Genomic DNA, 23,894 nt, shown 5'->3' with positions numbered 1-23,894 from the left:
TCAGGCCGTCCTCTCTTTCCCCCCACTCTCTCTGGTCCACTCTGTACCTCCCTGAGTGCCAGCACTCTTTCTGGATCTCTCTTTCCCCACAGCTGAATGTTCTGGAGTCTGGAGGAGTCTTTAAGTTGTGGTGAAGAAGCACAGGAGGAGTAGAAGAAGGAGATACTGCTGAGTGACAGAGATCTTTAAAAAAAAGAAGAAGAAGAAAGGATTTAAGGGTGCTGATTTAGAGAGAATGGCTTTACTGTGTTATAACAGAGGCTGTGGGGACCGGTACGATGAAGACAAAAACGCAGACGGTAAGTTTTGTCTTTTTTGTGTGTGCTTCTACTTCTTTACATTACTTTTTTGTATGTTTATTGATCTGTTGCATCAGTAATCCCGACAAAGCTGAAATAAAACGCAAGCAACACTTTTTATTCAGATTCAGATTTGCCATCTGCAATCAAATCCTCACAGCAGTGCTTAGAAATCTGATAGAATCTGGTGTTTTTTCTTTGAGTAGTACTGTCTCTACTGTTACAGCTCAAACAAAAGCAGGATAAACTTTTTTATTAATACCTTTAATATTAAAAGAAAAAAGGAATGATCATGGATATTTTACTCATTACACATTTTTTTTTTTTACAGAAATAGCAAAAAAAAATACAATTAATTTAATTTAGTTTTTGTATCATTATGTAATGTATTTATAATACTTGTTTATAATATTAATAAGTTTGTATTCTTTTATGTTTGTTTCATTATTCATGAATTGTCCGAACAAAGCTCAAACTAAACTTAATCATTTTTTTCACAATGTCAAAAAACATATCCAATGTTTTCTAATAGATGAATGTAGCTTTTCTGCTTAGCTGTTCAGTAATCTCAGTATATAATTCATGCTATATTATAAATATGCAATAAAAATATATTAATATAAATACATATATCATATATATATTACATCACATAAATATTTATTTATTTTCTTATGTATTTTTTATACATTTTAATCAAATAAATAAAGCTACGCATGTACAGCTTTGTGTGTGTGTGTATATATATATATATATATATATATATATATATATATATATATATATATATATATATATATATATATATATATATATAATTTTATTTTTATTTTTATTTTTTTTCACAATGTAAAAACATATCCAGTGCTTTCTTATTTCTTATAGAGGAATGTAGCTTTTCTGCTTAGCTGTTCAATAATCTCAGTATATAATTCATGCTATATATTAATAAATATTCAATAAAAATATATTAATATAAATAAATACATTTATAATCACATAAATAAAGCTACGCATGTACAGCTTTGTGTGCGTGTGTGTGTATATATAAAAGAGTGTTAGGTTAAGTTAGCAGTGATTGTGCCACGTGTTTGTAGAGGAAGACCCTGGTAGAGAGTTCTCTCCCCACAGCTGTTGCCAACTGCCATAAAAGTCCGCAATGACTCCACTGTTTGGTCAGCTGGGTACTGCAGCATGTGTGACATCACACATCACACAATATTCTTACTACACAGTACAATACTAATCAAAAATCTTTATGCACAAAAGGGTAAAGGGATAGGATATGACAGTGCTCTGTTAAACTCTCTCACACCTTCACACTCTCTCTCTTTGTAGATGCGTGTCGTTATCACCCAGGAATACCCATCTTTCATGATGCACTGAAGGTAAGCTATCAGAGGACCAGAGAGGACAATGATCACACTCCTTCTGTATTCAGGATAGTCTTTATTTATTCAGTCAGTTATCTCATTATCAGTGTTATTCTCTATTGGAAATCCATGGGCATCGATTGAGAACCCTTGGTTCGGTTCAGTGTAACCTGGGGAGAGAAGCCTCTTCATTTTCTCTCTCTTAATTAAACAATGGAGCCAAATCAAATCTCAACTAGTGTTTAATTAATTCTAAAAGTTCACCTGGATCTAAATATATGATAAGAGGTGTGAATTTTTGAATAAAAGATTAAAGACTTTCAACTTTAATTCAAGAGGTCTGACAAAAATATTAGTTGCAATTATTTAACGCCTTGCAAGAAAATCAAGAATGATTTACATCATACTCTACATACTCTACATACTCAACACAATCTTCACACGCAATCAACACTCAGTCATCACAGACCAGCGAGTAGCAGCAGCTAATCACATACAGCATACTCTTAACCGGAAATGTCTGCCCCCTGGAGAACAGTATCAATAGGTGTCCATTCATATCTAGGCATACAGTCATACACACAATCACACACACACACACACACACATAGTGGTTGGTGTAAACTACCACATCATGTGGGAGACTGGGGTTCATTTCCCTATACTGGTGCTCTACACCAATAAGAGTCTTTGGGCTAGACTCCTAACACCTCATTGGCTCACCTCTGTAATAGAAATAACCTTGTAAGTCGTTTTAGATAAGAGTGTAATAAATGTAAATGTAACACATACTCCCAAACACACACACACATAACTTATATATAACACATATATAACTTAGTAACTAATTGACATGATTTTCATGTTTTTGGACAATGAGAGGAAATCAAAATCCACAGAGAAGACCCATACAGACACCAGAAAAACAGGGCGACTGCACCCAGATAAGGACTTGAACCCAAGCATTTAAAGTCTATGAACATGCTGATCACTTAGCTACCATGGTGTAGTAATTGAATATTTGACCCACCAGCAGTTTTGTGGTGTTCCCTTATTAGTTTATGATGAATTAACCCTCCTGTTAATTTTAAAGCTTGAAGATCTAGGAAAAATAGTTAAAAGAATTTTTTCCAGTGTAAACAACGTATAATAAAAAAAATGGTGCTTCTCTGTTATTTGAGTAACTTAATTGAGGTCTAACAAAAATATTAGTTATACTTATTTAACGCCTTGCATGAAAATCAAGGATGATTTACTACACACTCAATCACGAGTAGCAGCAGCTAATCACATACAGTGTACTCTTAACCGGAAACGTCTGCCACCTGCAGATCATTTTAAAGTTTGAAGATCTAGTAAAAAAATGTTTCAAATATTTTTTCTGTATTAAACTTTTTCTGCTTGCCTTAATTAGTATAAACAACATATAATATGAAAATGGTGCATCTCTCCTCTTTGCAACCATCCCTGCAAAAACAAATACTAAAACCAAATTTCAATGTTATATTTCAATGTTATGTAAAACTATTGGTGTTGGTCGTATTTGTTAATGAAAAACGAGTGAATTATCCTAATTGAATTGAATTCATCCTAAGTGAGGAACACCATTTTACTAAATATTGATAGAATAATTAGTAATGGAGTTAGTAATGAAGTATTCACACTGCTTGTTAGGTAATTGTTTGGATAATTAAACATGCACTGTGTCAGATTGACCCAGAAACATCATTACTGTTCCTGACAAATGAACATAACAGGAGGGTTAAGGAGAATTATTTGGTCTTTGGAGTTGATTGAAAGTGTTACATTTGCATTTAGTACAAATTGCTTGAAACCATTTAGAAAGTCTTCCCAGTTCTGGATGATGAATGATAAATCAATGCAAAATTCTCTCTGTCTCTCCTCAGGGCTGGTCCTGCTGTAAAAAGAGAACTACAGACTTCTCTGAGTTTCTCTCCATCCAGGTAAAAGACCCTCCTCAACCAAATTCCACATGTCTTTAAACAGCTGTCATTTAGTGTCATTCAATGAAGACTACAGGTAATTATTACTGACTGCCTGCTACTGTAAAGTACTATATGTACATAATTTAAAATATAAAACTGCTTTAAATGTTTAAACCACTTTAGATTACATAGACTATGTACACATTACAAGCCACATTGCTCAAATCCAATTTTTTTGCTCAGATCTTGGTTCACATTCACATATGTAAGTATCTGTGTGTAATGTGAAAGAATCTGTCCCTGAAATGCCTCACATGCGCACATTGATACGTGTATAAATGTCGCCTCCTTACCAACAACAAAAAAAACATTATATTTGAGAGACATCTCGTAGTTTTATAAAGATGAAATGTATGCGTTTGTTAGCAGCTCATATGTGGAGCATCTTTTGCTGGAGTGGAGAAACAGGAAACAGCTGGTCTGAAGTACATGTTCAGGTCGAGGAGGAGAAAAAAGGCCAGGTGGTTTGCTTTTGCTGTTTTTACAGCTATAGCTGCCCAGCTGCACCAAGAGATGTGTAAAAGCAAAAAGACGCATTAATTCCAATTTGACTGTTTGACTGTTCACATTCATGTCGATTTAGAACCACATATGAAAGTGACTCAAATCTGATTTGAAAAAATTTGATTTGGCATGTTCACACAGCCATTAAAAAAAACAGATCAGATTTAAACCACTTCAGCCTGGTAATGTGAACGTAGCCATAAAGAATATTTGGTAATGAAGATGTATAAAAGAAGATTTTAAGATAGTTAAACCTTATATAAAGGTTATGTACACTCACAAATCTCTATTACAAACGGATCTTCATAAAAACCAGAGAGTTTTTTTTCTATGTCATATCTTAAAGAACTCTGGGAAGCAGCTTTATATTTAATATAAAATGAGAATAAAATGTAGAAAAGAAACACAGCTGGTGCTTTTTGTTAATCACAGTCCATCTCTGCAGTTTAAGAGCCAGTACGTAATGCATGTCAGAGTAATGACACATTAAACAAGCACTGTTATTACTGTCCCCGTCTGATTGACACTTTCAGGGTTGTGCTCGTGGGCGGCATAGTAATGTAAAGCCAGAGGAGCCGCTGAGGCCGGAGGTGACGTCTGATAAAGGAGAGCAGAAACAACACAGCGGTAATGAGATAATCTACCAGGGCCCTAAATCTGCTGAAAAACTGCAGAAGGAGAGACCCAGGTACACACACACACACATCTTTCTGTCTTACTATAATTGTCTACCTGTCCTTTGATAGTTTCTCTCTCTTGGATAAAATTAAAGATACATATGGACAGATATGAAATCCTCTACTGGATTTGGCTTTTACCTTAATTGTATATAGTTTTCAGAGTTTATTAAGGAGTATAATGTACATTATCTGTGTTTTTATATTTCTTCAGCTCAGATGAGCCCAAATCCAAGCTGAAGGTGAAGGTGTCTCCCTCTCTGACTCAGATCCTGGAGAAAATGGAAATCACTGAAAGAGAAAAAAAGCAGCAGATAGGTGAGCTAAAAAATATCACCAAAAAAAAAACCTCACACACACTAATATTTCATTGGAGCACCTTTAGCATCACTGTGGTATTGTTTCAATAAGCTTCTGCAATGTCACGAGATTTATTTATTTCAATCCAGTGTTAATTGGATTAATTTTTTACCAAGATCTTGCAGCAGCATTGATGATGGTAGAGTCTGACCACTGCACAAAGCTGCTCCTTCTCCAGCACATCCCAAAGATTCTCAATGAGGTTAAGGTCTGGACTCTGGTGAACTCTCTCTGTAAATCTATGTGTGAAAATGATGATCTCATGATCCCTGATCCCTGAACCCTGAACTCTTTCACAATTCCAGCCCCATGAATGGTATTGTCATCTTGGAATATGCTCGTGTTCATCAGGGAAGAATAAATCCATTGATGGAATAACCTGATCTATATTCAGTATATTCAGGTAGTCAGCTGACCTCATTCTTTCAGCACATACTGTTGCTGAACCTAGACCTGACCAACTGCAGCATCAACCCCACATCATTTACTTACTTAAATCCAGGTGGAGACTATTATTTTTTTGGCCAGGCAGTGTATAAAACGCTATTACTGTCACATCTTACCTAATGACTTCAGTCAGTCAGTATTATAAGTTATAAGCCTCTCAAACTCAGCGTCTGCATCAGCCACAACATTTCTGTCTCTGCTCTGCAGTCTGAGCTGGAGACACGCGCTGTTCCATTATTTTCAGTACACTCTGTTCCTTCCCCTGTCCTGCAGAGAGCAAAGGAGTCATTGTCGGGACGAAGTGCAAGAACGCTGGATGCAAAACAGTAAGTAAAAACACCTTTTTTAACAGCTTTTCTCAGAATATGAACTTATATGAACCTCAGAATGAATCCTTTAGTTAAGATCAGCTCACACTCTCATCCCCAGAGTACAGCATCAGTTACATACCCTGCCTCATCACTGATCTATTATTCACTAATGTTTTCATTCTAAATATTTCATTCTAACGTAGAGCATTTCTGACCTCTAGTGGTGAAAATCAATACAGCACTTTGATTTTGAGAGGTTTAGACTCTGCAGCTGGGCTTGCCTAATCCCATTTCTAGCTGCAGTCTGTTCCAGAGCAGATAGATTACAGAATGACAAACATGTGCACTAAACTGTTTGCTGGATTGACTCTGGGAATATCCACAATACAGGCATGTGAGATTTGGTGTAGTTGCAGAATCAGGATATTAGATTTTGAGTACATGGGATTTCTAGTTTAAAGAAGATCAGGCTCTTATTGAAAATTATTTTATGTGTTTTCTATGTTGATACACAGCAAGTAGGACTGTCACAATATTTTGTTGATTTATCGTACAGAATATTGAGATAACCTCAATCATTTTAGTTGACCTTAGTATTACACATTTTGTTTACTTAGTGAGAAGAGCCAATTATTTTATAACCAATATGCTGTCACTTTTTTTTTATTCTAATTTCTTTTAATTTTCTCTTTAGTTCTTAATGCCAACTGTCCCACCTATTCAGCTGCTAGTCAGCTGTATATCCCCCATCACTGGTGATGCCGGGGGCGGATTTTACCACCACGCAAACCACCCATTTTCCTGGCCAAAAACGAACAAAAATTATTAGACTAACGTAGCTTTGGCACAACCATGAACCACGGTCTTATCCCAGTGGTGCCCCAAAAAAAGAAAGAAAATTAAGGAAAGCAAGTCCAGCACAGAAAGCTTAACAAAGCTCACCAATTTTTTCACAGCAGCAAGAAATGAATCTGACGAGGATGAGGAATCTGAGACAGCTAGGTTGTCAGAGTCAGTATTGCATTTTGCTATACAAAAGAATCAATTTAATCAGGGCCCCCCGGAAAAAAAAACATTGCTTGGGGCCCCAGAACTTCCAAATCCGCCCCTGGTGATGCCACAACAAAAAGATACAGCGCTGAAAAAATAAAAGACCACTTTAATGAGTTTCTCTGATTTTGCTATTTATAAGTATACGTTTTGAGTAAAATGAACATTGTTGTTTTAGTCTATAAACTACAGACATTTCTCCCAAATTCCAAATAAAAATATTGTCATTTAGAGCATTTATTTGCAGAAAATGAGAAATGGTAAAATTCACAAAAAAACAAAGCCGAGCTTTCAGACCTCAAATAATGCAAAGAAAAAAAATTCATTATCATAAAGTTGTAAAAGTTCAGAAGTCAATATTTGGTGGAATAATCCTGTTTTTTAATCACAGTTTTCATGCATCTTGGCATGTTCTCCTCCACCAGTCTTACACACTGCCTTTGGATAAAGTTCAAGCAGTTCAGTTTGATTTGATGGCTTGTGATCATCCACCTTTTTATTTTTTATTGTTCCAGATGTTTTCAATTGGGTAAAATCAAAGAACTCATCATTTTTAAGTGGTCTCCGATTTTTTTCCAGAGCTGTACATGTGAAGTCAGCCACCGCCTCTTTTCAAACTGCTGCTGATGCAGCATAGTCTAGAATTTTCCCTTGGGGATCAATACAGTATCCATCCATCCATCCATCCATCCATCCATCCATCCATCCATCCATCTATGTGCTCGGAGGAAAGCGCACCGATTCAGTTCTGATACATCAGCTCACAGACGCCTTGTGCTGATCGACATCACTCTTAGATTGATGAGGGGAAAGAGCACCATCTACCCACCCAGAGAGAGAGCAAGGCCAATTGTGCTCTCTCAGACTCTGGCTGCTGATGGCAAACTGCATGAGTGGGATTTGAATGTATTTCATTTTTTGACATTCACCTTTTGAATGTGAATCTGGGAAATTTCACAGTTTGACTTCCATCGACAGTTAGAAAGTATTTTTCTTCCTCTGTAAAGATATAGATAAACAACTTGATGTCAGATCTGTACACCATTCTTTAAGCACTGATTAGCAGCACTCAGGGTGCCTGAGTTCATTACCTTTAATAGCAATACCTTACTGAATACAATTTACTCACTTCAGTCATTAAGAGCTAATGAACAAGTGCTGATCCCCTGTCAGTCCTGCAGGCTGATCACGTTTCTTATGAACAGTATGACCTCTGACCTCTCAGCCTCCGGAGAGAACCTGCAGCAGGATTAGAGAGGATTAGTCTCATTATCACTGAGGCTGCAGGTTCATATCCCCTAATGGGAGCTGATCTAAACTCCTGCTGCTGCTGCTACTGTTAGAGTATCCATCTGGAAGAGGGGGGTGATGGGTAATAGCCTGTGTGTGATTGGATGTAATTGGATGTGTATCTTAAAGGCTGATGACTGTGTGAGCGTGATCATTAGCTCACACTTGTCACGGGTTAATTGTGTTCGGTTTCTGATCTTACTTCCATAGTTTTAACTCATTCATGCCCAACAACTGAGAACAACACATATGAACAGAGACGTGAGGAGCCAACTTACCACCATTGGGGGTTAATTGTTAAAGGGCACCTTAAACTGGTTCTAACTCGTTCTAAAGTGTCTAAACTTATAGAAAGTGACGACTGTTTAAATCCTCAGCTCAGCTTTGCTCTGAAAGTGTTTTGTCACACTAATTTTCAGTGACTGCTTTTCCAGGGTCTTTTTTCAGTTATGCACAGACTGAAAAGTCTGAGAATTTCCCGGTTAAGATTTACATGGACTCAGAAATCTGATTACTGAGATAAAATCCAGCTCTCTTTGTATCAAATGTTTAGAAATCGGACTATGCTATTCACAAGACCACTTTAATAATCATATTTTTGCATGTAAATGCATTCATTGTCTCTGTAATGTTACAGAACAACATAAAACATTATTAAATGTTTGTATAGCATAATCTGTTAGCTGAGCTGCTTCGGTGCACCAGTGTGTCAGTATTTTCATGTGTGTGTGGATCTGCTGAGTCACTGTATTGTGTGCTGTGTGAGGTGCAGAGGCAGACTGAATGCCTGTGCTTTATAAAATCGCTGATTCTGTGCTGTGCAGTGTGTGAGTGAGTGTGTGTGTGTGTGTGCAGGTGTAGGTGGATGTGGGGGATTTATGAACATGACTGATTTGCATTGCTCTGTCTGTGTGTGTGTTCCTAGCTTTACCAGGGTCCAGAGACAGACGCTGAGATTTGCACACATCACCCCGGAGCTCCAGTCTTCCATGAGGGGTGAGATTCTGAGTTCTTTGATGTATTTCTGAATCTCATTAATTAGAAATATATTTTCTCTGGGAGAAATCTCAGCTAGCTGCTGAAAGAGTTTCTGAACACAAGCACTGTATAATTAACTGCAATCAGTGTGTATAATAGCGCTATCTAACAGTAAGCCTGTTACAAGGCCACATGGATTCATTATAACCATGATAAACTATTTCAAATCAATTTTAGTGAATTAATATGAGATTTTTACAGTTTTTAAACTTGGTTGCTGAATTAGTGAACAAAATCATTCTAAACACTAAATATTTAACTGAAATAAATGTTTATAAAATTACAGGCAGGGGTAGCTCAGCAGTGAAAGCACTGTTCCACGGACATTGGGCCCTTGAGCAAGGTCCTTAACCCTCGTTGCTCCCCAGGTGCTCTGGGCACATGTTCATACTCACTTGTGAGTTCTGTGTTCACGACATGGATGGGTTAAAGACAAAGGCCACATTCCATCTGTGCCTAGCACAAGAATGGTGTATATGGTTGTCTTGCCTTTTCTTGTCCTCTCATTTCTTGTCTTGTCTTGTTTTAACTTTTCTTGTCTTCTCTTTTTTTGTCTTGTCATTTTCTGTCTTGACATTTCTTGTGTTTTCTTGTCTTATCTTACTTTTTCTTGTCTTATCTTTTCTTATCTTTTTTTTCTTGTGTTTTCTTGTCTTGTCTTGTCATGTCTTGTGTTTTCTTGTCTTATCTTTTCTTTCCTTGTCTTCTCTTTTCCTTTCTTTTCTTTTCTTATCTTTTCTTGTCTTATCTTTTCTTATCTTGTCTTATCTTTTCTTATCTTTTCTCTTCTTATCTTTTCTTATCTTATCTTTTCTTGTATTATCTTACCTTTTCTTGTCTTGTCTTATCTTTTCTTATCTTTTCTCTTCTTATCTTTTCTTATCTTACCTTTTCTTGCCTTATCTTTTCTTGTCTTATCTTATCTTTTCTTATCTTTTCTTATCCTGTCTTATCTTGACTTATCTTTTCTTGTCTTGTCTTAGCTTTTCTTATCGTATTCTTTCTCATCTTATCTTATCTTATCTTTTCTTGTCTTATCTTTTCTTATCTTTTCTTATCTTATCTTATCTTGTCTTATCTTTTCTTGTCTTATCTTTTCTTATCTTTTCTTATCTTATCTTGTCTTATCTTATCTTTTCTTAGCTTATCTTTTCTTTTCTTATCTTATCTTATCTTATCTTTTCTTGTCTTATCTTTTCTTATCTTTTCTTATCTTGTCTTGTCTTATCTTGTCTTATCTTTTCTTATCTTATCTCATCTTATCTTATCTTATCTTTTCTTGTCTTATCTTTTCTTATCTTTTCTTATCTTATCTTGTCTTATCTTTTCTTAGCTTATCTTTTCTTATCTTGTCTTATCTTATCTTGACTTATCTTTTCTTGTCTTGTCTTATCTTTTATCTCATTCTTTCTCATCTTATCTTATCTTTTCTTGTCTTATCTTTTCTTATCTTTTCTTGTCTTATCTTTTCTTGTCTTATCTTATCTTATCATGTCTTGTCTTGTCATTTCTTGTGTTATCTTTTCTTATCTTTTCTTTTCTTATCTTGTCTTATCTTTTCTTTTTTATCTTTACTTGTCTTGCAGTCTTGTCTTATATTAGTGCTACATGATGTCAATCTATAATACAACCACATGGAATTATTAAACCCTATTAGAATGACAAGTCATTTAAATTAGTACAGAGACAGAGTGCTTTATGTAAATGGAGGAAACCTACACTCCTCGTGGGGAAAACATTTCCAACTTACTGTGTTTTAAACAGCTTTAACATAACGTAACATATAAATACCAGCCTATCCCAATACCAATGTATTAATTAAACATCTGTTCCAACTGATCTTCAGGTACAAATACTGGAGCTGCTGCTGCATAAAGACCATTGACTTCAATGCTTTTCTGGATCAGAAGGGCTGCACTGCAGGCAAACACCGCTGGATCCCAAAACAGGTACCCTGTTCCTTACCCTGTGCACCCTAAGGGATTGAGTAACCCCTAATGATGTGATGTTTCTCTCAGGCAATAAATTATATTTTGATTATTATAGCCCTTTAAACTTTGTCACGTTGTATGAGTAAAAGTTATATGGATAGAAATGGGTTTGACCAGTTTTATTTGGGGCTAAAACTGAGCTACATGGACTGAATTGTCAGCAATGATTAGGATAATTCAGGATAGTTATTTATTTATTTTGTTTTAAAGTTTTTAAATGAAATTATTTTATAGAACTTAGTTGGTCACCAAATCAAGTGCCTGTATGTGTGAGTGCATTAATAAACTGTTTTTGAATTAACATATTATTATAGGAATAATATTCTTATTTAAAAAAAAATGTTCTGTACTTTTTTAAAAGTTTTGTTTAATGTGGATGGTGATTTTTTAAATAATTTATAAAATGATTAATTTTATTTATTTATTTGGCTATTTTCATAAAATAAATCAAGCTATTTAAATTCCCTGCCCCCCCCCCCCCCCCCCCCTGTCATGTTGGAATAAGAAAGTAGCCTTTGTCATCAGTGACATCACAACCTTTACGCTGTTTTATTTGATTAGCTTTTTTATAGAACCAAAGACACTTGCTGCAAATTCAGCTAATACTAATTTCACATAAAGTTTTTTATTTGGTAATATTTAAAATGTTTTGATTGTTTTAAAGCAACAAACTAGTTTCTGGTGTAGCGGTACTTATGAGACACATTCATGACTGATATTTAAATCGGGAAGTTCACAAAATATGGGGTGATAAATCACAAAATATGTAAAAATAAATGAGAGGGTTAGTTGGTCATGTGTAAAATAACTGAAACAGATCTTGGCGGATGCTTCACTGATATGCTGCTCTTGTTTAACAGGACAAGAAGAAGGTAGCATGTCGGCATGACTGGCACCAGACCGGTAACCAGGTGGTGGTCACAATCTACGCCAAGAACGCCAGCCCTGAGAATTCCTACGTGGAGGCGAACCGCACAGTGGTGAGTTCACCACCTTCATATGTCCTCTAACTCTCCCACGCTGTGATGTTACCTGACGAGGTTTTGAAGGCTTTGTTTTCGACAGGCAGCTCCAGGCATCTTTATCCCTTAGTCCCTTAACCCTCGTATTATGTTCTGGGTTAAATTGACCTGTTTTAAAGTTTGAAGTTCTAGGAAGAAAAATACTTAAACATATTGCTTGCATTAATTTGTGTAGTTAACATTTAATATGAAAATATTAATATATTTTTAACCACCCTTTGCAAAAACTAAAATTTGTGCCGACCACTACCAAATGAAGTAGAGAAAGGTAGGAAAAAGGGGAGGGAACTCGGGGAGTTTTGGGCTGGAGTTCTGAACTGCGTGCTGAAGAAGCGTGCAGTTATATCCTTCCCTTTTTATTTAATAGGAAGTGATACAGTAGAAGAAGGGGGATTGTTGAGGAGGAGATGGGTTGCAAACTTTCGTTACGAGACGTAGTTAGTTAGGGCAGGTATTTATAGGACGGCTGATTGATACGGAGTGGAGTTAGAACGCAGGGTTCGGGTGTGATCCTTCTCCCAAACTTTTGTTATCACATAACATCATCTAAAACAAAATTGCAATGTTACGTTTCAATGTTACGTAAAACTGTTGTGTTTTGTATGTTGGTCTTTTAAAAGTAATAAAGTAGTGAAACATTAAAAAAAAAAGTTTGAACATGTAGTTTTATATTTATATATATATATATTTATAATACCATTATCATTGCACTAAATATTGATAGAATAAATAGCAATGGATTAAGAAATGAAATATTCACACTGATTGTTAGGATTTTTTTTTCCAGACATTTTTGGGATAATTAAACATGCACTGTGTCAAACTGACCCAGGAACACCACTGCTGTTCCTGACAAATGAACATAACAGGAGGGTTAAAAGGACAGAAAAGAATTACATGGGTTATTTTATAAGAATTTCTTAATGTTTCTAATATATTCATTGTGAAATTACACTTAACGCAGCACTTTTTCTGGAATGTATTGGAATTTCTTAGTATACATATATATATATATATATATATATATATATATATATATATATATATATATATATATATATATATACACATCTGCCCCCTGGTGTTCTCAGCACACAGTTTATAAACACAACAAATGTGTTAGTTCAAACGTCGACTGAAGACACATCTTTTCAAAGAGTTCCTAGACTAATCCAAAAAAAAAAAAAAAAAAAAAAAAGGTTTCTAGGGTTCTAAACATGATCAAGCTCTGTGTATCTCTTGATCCTAGTCTACAAACTAGCTTTGGATATTTGAAGAAACACCAAAGCACTGTTGTAAGTCGCTCTGGATAAGGGCGTTTGCTAAATACCGTAAATGTAAATGTTATTTTCGAGCACTGTGGCGTAATATATTACACATGTGCAGATAAATAAACTCACTCATCTCTCTCTCCTCCTTCTGTTCTTCTGCAGCTGACATGCCACATTCAGTTCGAGACTGACAAGGTGTTTCACAAGGACATCCACCTGTGGGGGGTAAGAGTTCTCACGCTCTCACTCTGCTCACCACACACTGTTCACAATCACCAAACACTCACACAACCTCTATAACATACAGACACACACAGCGTGAGTCAGAACACTGCCCGGCTCTGTCCATCAGCTTCACTCATGTTGGTGGGTCGTCTGTGTTTTTTCTCAGGTAGTTGATGTGAAAAGCAGTTTGGTGAACATGGTGCCGTCTAAAGTGGAGGTGACCCTGAAGAAGATGGACCTGGTGGCCTGGGGGAAGCTGGAGGACCCTCACCACAAACCTGAGCCAGAGGTGACAGACAACGCCGCCACAGAGGAACCAGACCAGAAGCCGGACTGGTACATCTCAGACGATGACATCAGCGAGTCTGACTGGGAGGATTCGGATGATGAGGAGGAGAAGAAGAAGGATAAAAATGAGAGTGAAAAGAAGAGCGAGAAGCAAACAGAGGAGGAGAAGAGCGAGGAGAAAAACGAGCAGAAGATTGAGAAGGAGATCGAGCAGAAGATTGAGGAGATAATTGAGGAGAAGAGCGAGAAGAAGCAGATAAATGATCCAGAGGAAAGCGACATGCCCGAGCTGGAGGAGGCCAAGGATGTTCCTCCAGAGAAGGATAACGGCCCATTCATGTCCAAATAAACATTTCTGTTTTATACAACATATCATCCACACTGTCACTGTCATTAAAACTAAAAAAATTGTAAAACCTTTTTTTTTTGTTAAATTTTTCTTACTGCAATTCTGTGATACTCTAATAATATCTCACACGATGATGCTCTGCGATATTTCACAGCATCTGTGTTACTGAAGAGAATAAAATCCTCCAAAATAATCAAACACTGGATCTTATTTATCTATTGTTTTTAGTTTCACAGAATTTGACAATCAGTTTTCCTCACCGCAGGTTTATTCTATTCAGGTGATTAGCAGGGTTATTGGGGTTTTGAGGAGTTTAGAGCACCAATATTTGCAATAAAAATATTGATATTTGATGCCACATATTGATAATGTATTGCAAATGAAAACAATATGATATATATTGTGATAACAATATATTGTTTTATCACTTATGGCCAGTAAGACCAGCTTGGTCAGGTTGTCTGTGCTGATAAAACTTTTGTTATTAAGGTCAAGAGCTAAGCTAACTCAGCTAACCCAGTATAAGCAGTTCACTAGTTTACCAGCACATACATTTTCACCTGGATTCAGAAGTCATCATGACACTCAAATAAAAGAACATAAATAATGAACACCAGATCACTTCAGCACAATCCCATTTCACCCCTTGGTCTTCTTTTCCAGTGTAACCCTCGAAAATCTTCCCCCTAAGAATTGGGACAAACCTTCAAGCACCAACTACGTCATCAGGATGTCCACAGAACATGTGACTTTTATCATTCTCATCTGAAACGAATTAATTTCTTACAGTTTTCAGGGTGACTAACTGAATAATCCAAATAACAAGTATGCTAAATTTGTTGGACAAGACAGGAAAATTTAATCTTATTGAAAACAGCCTTCATAATATATATAAAAAAAAATTATATCACATTGTTGCTGGAGCAGGTAATGTGTTACAAGAAACCACTAAAATGTGCAAGAATGTGAGTCCTGAGTGAGAGAGTAGGGAACCACTGGTATATCACAACAATGTTTGTCAGTGAACAATAAATAAAAACACTGCTTTATTACCAGGCTACTGGCGGTGGTGCGTAGGTGACCCTGCCGGGTTGTTCAGTAATCTAGCTGCTGGTTGGCTAACTATAGGGCATAGTATGTCTTCAGAAAGCGGGGGGGGGGAGGTGGTGTAGATATTAATTATTATTGTCCATTCCTTTATTTCTTCTGTGATGGGGAGCTGAATTTAGCTTTGATTAACTTTTATTTTACTTTATTTTACCATTCCACCTTAAAGCTCCACTAGGTAGGATTGAGATTTTGTGCTTGTGGGCTCCCCCTACAGTTGCAGAGTGTAATAAATGTTTCAGGCCGATTAGTTTCTCTTTCTCTTTTTCTGGCTTTCACAGACATATTGGTCTGTATGTTAGTTTGTAATAAATGAACCAGTAGTCCTTATAGACCTGTTAGAAGTAAAGGTCGGAAAGCAGGTCGCAGTTCTCGCGAGCGTTGGTTGCGGACGCCTCAGAAAACTTACAGAGTCTGGTTTGAGCTCAGAGGAGCTCCGGCAAAGACACAAGATCAACGCTATTCCTCCTATTACACCTCAATGCAGCGCTGCAGTGAGTTTCAAGCTGTAATTTTACTTCTTTAAAAAGATAAATCAAGGAAATCCTACCTAGTGCTGCTTTAAATGCTGCAGCCCCTGCTTTCTGTTGCACCATTTAAGGTGGAACGGGAAAGTTAGCTAGAACTACTAGCAATCTTTTTTATGCTTGTTATGAAGAACTCAGACATAAAACATTGAAACTACATAATAAACTATAGTAATATAGTGCTAATCATCACTTTTAACAAGGAAAATACTTACAATTGTGAGTTTCTTTGGTCACTTGTGCTTCAATTCAAACCAGTAATTCTCATACCCCTCAGTTTAAAGTGTGCATCTGAAAAAGCTCCATATAAAGGGCTAACAAGCCCTATCCCTTCCCCCCCCTACCCCTCCGGCCAACAAGAATCAGGACACCCCTACCCCTTGGCGTGCACAGGGTGAAATGGGATTGGGCCTGTGAGCTGAATTCAGGAATGAAGAAGAACTCCACAGGACAGGTAGCGATGGCCACACTTTATTTTCGCTTCAAATAAAACAGCAACAATCCTGAAGTAGAGGTGTTAGCAGCCAAAGGACGGACCTAGAGCCATGGAAGCTGGACTGCAACCCATATGGCACAAAAAATAAGAATTTTAAATAATTCAAAAATGATAAATAATAAACTTCAGTAAGAGTAAACAATAAACAGTAAGCAGTAGTCTTGCCTTTGCTGTAAAATGGATAACCAAAAAAAGGTGGAACGGCCTCTTTTTGGTGCCACTTTTATAAGAAATCAAGATTTTCCTTTTTTTTTTATCGTGTACCTCGGCTAACACTAGAACAATAGTTTGACACTTTTAGGAGATGAGGGGAACAGTGTTGTTTTTTTGTGTTTTTTTTTTAGCAAACAGTAGACTTTGATCACAACCGTATAACAAACAGCAAGAGTCTTCATACAAGCACATGTACATATCACAGTCCAGCCTTTCACTTAAGTGTCCAGTAAATGTTGTAAGTTTACAATGCTGTTTTTCCCTCTTTTGTTTAAAGAAAAATAACTACCTCATGACATCATAGCCCATAACTACCAATGCAGGTGTTCTTTCTGCTTCCTGTCTTTATTTCTGTTGATTTTGAGAACTGTCACTGTAGCGCTCCATCCCTAAAGAGACACTGAAGTATGGAGGTAAAAAAATAACATTTAAATAACACGGAGAATCAGATTAATAAATTGGTGCCTCAGTTTAACTCATGTACTGATGGAACGGATTGCTAAAATGAGGGAAGGAGAAAACAAAATGTTAAATGAAAGGATGTTTTTATTAAATTAGGAAAAATGTATTATTAAACTGAGAGCGCGCTTCGTTAAATTGTTGAAACAGATTAAATTGAGGTTAAATTTAGTTAATTATTTACTTAATTGACGAAACAATTTATTTAAAACTTGATGGAATGGAAATGTTTAATGTCTCTAAATATGTTTTTTTTTTACCTTCATATTTTATAGCAGCTCTGTTTATCCCACTCAGACAGAACTGTGCAGTCATGTATCAATAAAAGGCTGACTGTGAGCCGTACCTTAGACAACTTCAAAATAAAAGTCCTCCTCATTCAGTATAAGAAATTGATTCATTTCCACACACAGATCATATAATGTTATTATATGGAACTATTCAAACCTTATGCAAGATTACGCAATCCAACCCTGTAAATAGAGACATGGGTATAATGTTCATTAAAGTCTGACAATATATTATTCCTGTATCACACATTTATCAATAGATTTGCCATAAATAGGGATACACTTTTACTAATATGATAAAAATTTACAATACACGACTTTCAAGTTTGCTTCCGAAAGACTGTTACTCCTCTTTAAAGTGCAAGGCAATAAGATAAAACACGTCATGAAATGTACGACACCGTGTGATTAGCCCCCCTCAGGAGATTCCTCAGAGAAAAAAAACGTGTCGAGGAAACTTGGCACAAGTTTACGTCACTGAAAGCTTCTAGAACAACAGCTCACCTGGCACACGAGTGGTACAACAGCACAACTTCGCAGACGACCAAAGAGAAAAGTAAAAACAAAACCAGGAAAATAATAAAAGAGAAGAGTCCTGCGGCTTTTGTTTTTTCTGCTCAAGGATCGTGGGCTCGAAAGGCATGCAGAGAAACATCGACTGTCTTTGAATAGATACAGACAGAAGTAGCTACTATGCAGCTCTGCCGATTCGGACAGGTAATACAGGTCCACAATACATTCAAGATGCTTTTTTTTGCACTTCTTGTTAAGAATGTCCACTGTGGTAGATCATACACATACAGAGATTGGGTTTGTTCCTTTAGCATTGTTCGAATGCCAGCAAACAGAAAAAATAATGTTTTCCCTTTTTTCTATTTCTTTTAAAAGAACAAATCAGTCCAGTTTGTTTCTCATGGCTTCGAACGCGTCAATAAAGGTAAAAAGAAGAAAAAGTTTTAAAGAAAGAAAAGGAGAAAAAAAAAAAAAAAACTTTCATGCATGGAGGGGGAACCACGTGAACTCACACAAGAAACAGGAACCAATGGAAAGGAAAGCCAGATGAGAAGAAAAGGATTGTGGGAGTTGTAGTTTACACCCAATGTCTGTCAATCAGCATCGCCAAAACTGCCAGCAGGCAGCGAACAGGACAAGATATGTCGTTGCATCACAATGTGATGCCTTTCAGTGTGATGCCTCTCACGTCTGTGCCCACTCACAGAAGAATGTGTGTGTTTGTTTGTGTAAGTGTGTGTACGTGTGTGTGTGTGTGTTTTATGTGTGATATTCAGCTCCAAACATTTCTTCCTCAATGAAAGGCAGCTTCCTGTGGCGAAGTGTGTCCGACAGCACCGTGACACTACAGAAGACCCTCCAGCTCTTCAATTGCCTGCAGGATCCGTTTCACATGCCCCACTTTTGATATCCCAAGTTCCTGAAACAACAACAAAATCAAACCATCATTTACAAAAAAAAAAAATATATATATATATATAATAATAATAATAATAATATTTTGCACTGTTGTACGATTATTTCAGTGAACATAAAGCTAATATGTTTACAGATACAGTACCAGTCAAAAGTTTGGTCACACCTTAAATTCCCTGCTTTCTGTTCTGATTGTTAATACTAAAGTCATCCATACTATGAAGAAAAACATATTTTAGTGCACAAAAAAGGTAAACAAACCTGAATATATTTTATATTTTATAAGTAGGAACCTCTTGTTTTGATGACAGTTTTTTCTTAGTAAGTTATATGAGGTAGAGTCACTTGGAATGTCTTTCAGTTAACAGCTGTGCCAAACTTATCAAAAGTTAGTCAATCACTTGAATTTATTGTCTCTTAATGTGTTTGTTATGGATAGAGATATTTTGGTGGGGGTTTGAGCATTATTGTATGCCTCTTGTTTCTCCCTTCTTGTGTTTTTCTTTTGAGTGACAGGTCATTGGAGTGAGGGCAGTCTTTGTGTGACGTGGCTGTTGTTGATTGGTGGAAGAGAAACTTCCCACGGCTACAAAACCTGATTGTTTCGGCTGCGCAGATGACATCTTTTTTACTCCCGCACCGCCAGCCAGACAAACCGCCAAGAGTGTTTGCTTGTGTATACCATGAGGTTGTAAGATCTTTCCTTGTTATACTTGATCTAGATCTCTTATTATTATTATTGTAATTTTATATCACTTTAAAATAATCCTGAGTAGCAGTGTCAAGGATAAGGCCCTGTTTATTTGATCACTTTGTCTCCTGTTTTTGTTAGAGAGGGAGGGAGGTCAGGATTGTATTTAATTTATATTTTTCGTTGATAGTTTAGTTAATACATTGGGCTCTAGTTATTTACGTTTTGTTTGGGCAAACAACTTATCCCAGAAGAAAAATGCTGCTTAAAAAATAAAACATTGATGCTTGTATATTTCTGGTTGCTGGCGTTCTTTTGTCTGGAGGCGGGGCGGGGGAAAAAGGCGTGTCCATATATCTGGCCGTGACAGAGAGCATCAGTTGTAAAGTTGTGAAGAGCACCTAAATGCTTCTTCACAGAGGATTTTGGTTTGTTTAACACTTTTAAGTTACTGTATGATGTTTTCCTTTATAGTGACTTCAGTATTCATTTACAATAAAGGAATGAGATACTTTTGACTGGTGCTGTAATATAGATAAACTAATTATAAACTGACATGCTAAAACTCATGGAATAGCAGTATGTAAATTGAACATAAAGTTTTTTTTTCCACCGGGGACGGCTTGGGACCACCCACACCTGTATAAGTTATGAGGAGTAATCTTCATACTTCATATATTACAACTTATGGACATTCTGCATATAATGACAGTGTAAAATGCTTTGGGTAATTAATATTTATATTTATAAATATGTTCTAAATGTTCCAACTTATCTTTACACTGAATGTTAATAAGGTTCTTCTTCTGTAGACACAGTTTCTCTGTGACAGCTATGCTAAAATCATATTGTATATGAAATAAAACATTTGAACAGTATACTGGTGATTTATGATAAAACAGAATGATTGTATGTGAAATTTGAATTCAGGACAGCTAACAGAAAAAGGTCTGACCCCTGTCCTGCTGTACCTTCAGATCTTGTCTCTGGAGCTGAGTCAGCTGCCAGCCCTGGATGTCCCGGGCCACAAACCTCTCCCTGTATTCCCCTAACCCCAGCGAATCCAGCCATGTGCCCACCTCCTCCGCACCCCATCTCTCCACTAGCCCCCGAGAAGACACACACACAACATACACACACACAACACACAGACAACAGAAACGTAAAACACCCAGTAGCACACAAGCTTACACAAAGACTGACTGACACCAGGTGGAGTGAAGGTTTATTTCTGTTTAGTTTTAGTTTTATTTAGACTATTGATTATAGAATAAGATTTCAGCTCACAACAACCTTCAGTCCATTCAGTGCCAGTGTGCTGCACAAATATACAACCAAATATTACAGAAAACATATAAAGACACAGAGCAAACATGAGGACTGTAGGAGAGGGCAGGAGAGTCAGAACACTGATCAGTGATCAGCTTGTGCCTCTCTCAGCTTAAAGCGATAGCTCAGCCAAAATCAAATTTCCACAATTTCCAACCTAACTCAACTCAATTAGGACAAGTTTGGTGTTGGTTTTAGTTTGTTTCTTTAGTTTCTAATAGAGTGACGAGGTTACAGTAGCAAATCAATCAGACTTACTCTGTTTATGTTTTAAGTTAGAATGAATTTGCATCTGTTTATATTAGAGATGTCAATTGATTATAAAATGTAAGCTGATTTATCACAACAATATTCTGTGATTAACTGCGATTAATCGCACTTGTTCTAACTAGGATGCATGTTTTTGTATTGGATATTTAAATGTAAATAAAAGAATGAATGTAAGAAATGTAAAATGCAAATACATTTATTTATATTGGTGGTGTTAACTAGTTAAAATACTAGTTTATACTTGTATGTTTTTAGGGGAGATAAGGCCAACGTGGGGCGCTGGAATAAAGAATACAAGATACACTGAATAGAGAAAACGTTTTGTTTACTTTATTGTAAATTCTCAGTTTGGTTGTAAGAATTCGAGAGTTTGTTTACTGCGTTTTCTCTCTTTGTTTGGTTTGGTTTCACACAGGCATAAACCTAAATGTACCAAAATACGCGCTAATAAACCATGTAAGCACATTGTCTTCTCTGATTGGTCAGAGCTGTCTGGTGCAGGAGCAAGAAACTAAATATAGAGAGAAGATTCTGTATTTCAGCACGTATATCTGAGCAGTGTGAAGCTGCTTTAACACCGAACACCAAAAATTTGCCAATGTGAGCAGTGAACGCTGCAAATACTGCGGGTGTAAACAGTATTGAGCAGCAGAGACAGCGTTTGTCTGTGTGCAGATTTATTTGTGACAGTTTGGACATTTAAAAAACATGCAATCTTATTTTTGTGCATCCAAAATACATTTGGACGTAGTTTGAAAAGGTGATTACAGTCTTATTTGTAAAGATATATCACTGTCTGGACATTCTAAACACTCAAATTAAACATTACCTTGTTTTTGTGTCACCTCAATAAATCTGAAATTATGGAAGTATATATGCAAAGATTAATGAAGAGCTCTATAGATTAATCTCACTACGACAGTTACCCATGTAGATGAGATGCATGCCCTGAGAGGTGATCTGTACAGATCACAGATAATGTGTGATCAATTTACCCCTTATTAGTTAGTATTATATATGTCCTATGCACCTGTATTGCGTTATACAATAGAAATCATAGCACTGACTTTACATCTAATGGAATTTTAGTTTAAAACTAAAGAAGCAAACATGGACACCAAACATTCAGTTATACTGACTCATTACATAGAACAAAGACAAGCCAGGAAATTGTGTTTAATTTGATTTTCTGCTTTAATAAACACATTTATAAAGGCAAAGGATGCTATAAATCAGCCCTCTTACTCTAATACACTAAACACATAAAGAGCAGAGCAGTGAACACAGAAAGCCTGGGCAAAGTGAACATCTGAAACACAAGATGGCAGTATAGGCAGGTCCAGCAGGGTTAGACTGACCTGAGAGAGAGCTGTTGGAGCGCTGCTTGTGGAGCTTCTCTCTCTCCTTCTTCACTTTGGGCATGATCTTCAGCTTCATACTGCTCTTAGCACTGGTCCGGGAGGAGTCCTGCACACAGCACACAGCATAAGTTACTGTATTAATTAACAAAAAATAAGCATGTGAATAAAGCAGTGAATAACAATTAGAAAAGAGTAGTGCAAAATATGTGGTAAAGAAATAAGCAATAAAAATGTTAAATATAAAAAATAGTATTAATAATAGTATGGATGTGCCGTATCATATTGTATGCAATAACATATTTGAATATCATGAACAGTTTATTATTGAAATATGGTGCCATATCACCCACCCCTATTTATCACATCAGGGTTCTACTCTTTAGCTGTTTTTAGCAAAAGAAAAATTCACACTGCTCTCATTTCCCATTATATATCTACTAGAGACAAAATATATCTGTCCAGTATCATTAATTTTACTTTAATCCTGGATATATGGAGATATTTGAAGTGATTTAGTATCATTGACTTCTGTTACAAATCTGATAAAATTAATATATTTTTAATAGCTCAGTTAGGTGTGTGACATATTATATCATATGCAATAGTAAAATTCAATTTCCATCTTGTTGCAGAAGTGTATGTCACATCTTAGCCTGTGTCTGTCTCATGTCTTTCCATTTCTTTGATTCTTTCTGCTCCTGTCCTCTGTTCTCTTGTTTTGTTGACCTCCTCTTGTTCTCCATGTGCCTCACATGGCTCTGTTTATGTTTTGGTCCTGTCTCTGCCTTAGCCCCGCCCTGTCATCTGTAATCCCCCCTGTCTCATTTTTAACCCTGCCGCTTGTTAATTCCACAGGTGTCCCTTGTGTGTGCCTGTGTATAAATACCCCATGTGCTCCTTTGTTCTCTGTCGTGCTTTTTGTTTGATGCTGTCCTGTTTAACCGTGTTTAGATGTTAATCTGTGTTTTGTCTACGGAGTTCTGGTTTGTTTTCTTTATATTGTTTGATTCTTTGTTAGTTTATTTCACTTCTTTGTTTGTTTTGACCTGGTTTAGTCATTTGTTTTATAGTCTGATTTATAGTCTTTATAGTGTTTATTTTCTTGTCCTAGTTTTTGGTTTGTCTTGTTATGTCAAATAAAAACGACTTGCATTTGCATCCAGCCTCCTCCTCCGTGTTACAGTGTATTCTTGAAATATATATATATATTTTTAAATCAGTG

At 36.4% G+C, this 23,894-nt stretch overlaps 2 protein-coding genes across 8 annotated transcripts in view; one reads left to right on the top strand and one right to left on the bottom strand.

Annotated features, from left to right (window-relative positions):
* On the top strand, positions 1-14,699 carry zgc:92429 (CHORD and p23_melusin_like domain-containing protein). Its single transcript, XM_007250195.4, has 11 exons — positions 1-299; positions 1,638-1,687; positions 3,580-3,636; positions 4,716-4,870; positions 5,074-5,177; positions 5,940-5,992; positions 9,243-9,313; positions 11,202-11,304; positions 12,207-12,326; positions 13,802-13,864; positions 14,031-14,699. The coding sequence occupies exons 1-11, from the start codon at positions 236-238 to the stop codon at positions 14,499-14,501; spliced, it is 1,311 nt and encodes a 436-aa protein (XP_007250257.1). The 5' UTR covers positions 1-235; the 3' UTR covers positions 14,502-14,699.
* A 1,891-nt stretch (positions 14,700-16,590) lies between these two features.
* The window catches only part of si:dkey-172j4.3 (diacylglycerol kinase delta), a 140,949-nt gene continuing 133,645 nt past the window's right edge, over positions 16,591-23,894 (bottom strand). For 4 of the 7 annotated variants that reach the window (XM_022678532.2, XM_022678533.2, XM_022678529.2 and 1 more), the window contains 3 exons: positions 22,670-22,778; positions 20,684-20,814; positions 16,591-19,025 (listed from right to left, as the gene is read on the bottom strand). In XM_022678532.2, coding sequence (XP_022534253.2) covers positions 18,951-19,025; positions 20,684-20,814; positions 22,670-22,778 — 315 coding nt within the window. In that variant the 3' untranslated portion in view covers positions 16,591-18,950. Of the gene's footprint in view, positions 19,026-20,667; positions 20,815-22,669; positions 22,779-23,894 lie in introns of all 7 variants that reach the window. The other 3 variants (XM_049482297.1, XM_022678535.2, XM_022678531.2) reach the window with 2 other exon arrangements.

This window comes from Astyanax mexicanus, chromosome 8, assembly GCF_023375975.1.
Source record: "Astyanax mexicanus isolate ESR-SI-001 chromosome 8, AstMex3_surface, whole genome shotgun sequence".
NCBI lineage: Eukaryota > Metazoa > Chordata > Actinopteri > Characiformes > Acestrorhamphidae > Astyanax > Astyanax mexicanus.
Note: the sequence above shows the minus strand (reverse complement) of the source record. Positions and strands in the feature narration are given on the sequence as shown.

What these genes read in the sequence shown, in the direction of transcription:
- zgc:92429 (XM_007250195.4), top strand. Translation starts at nt 236, where the DNA reads ATGGCTTTACTGTGTTATAACAGAGGCTGTGGGGACCGGTACGATGAA. An exon ending in TCTTTCATGATGCACTGAAG is followed by an intron (nt 1,688 to 3,579) that starts GTAAGCTATCAG and finishes GTCTCTCCTCAG; the next exon opens with GGCTGGTCCTGCTGTAAAAA. An exon ending in AGGACATCCACCTGTGGGGG is followed by an intron (nt 13,865 to 14,030) that starts GTAAGAGTTCTC and finishes GTTTTTTCTCAG; the next exon opens with GTAGTTGATGTGAAAAGCAG.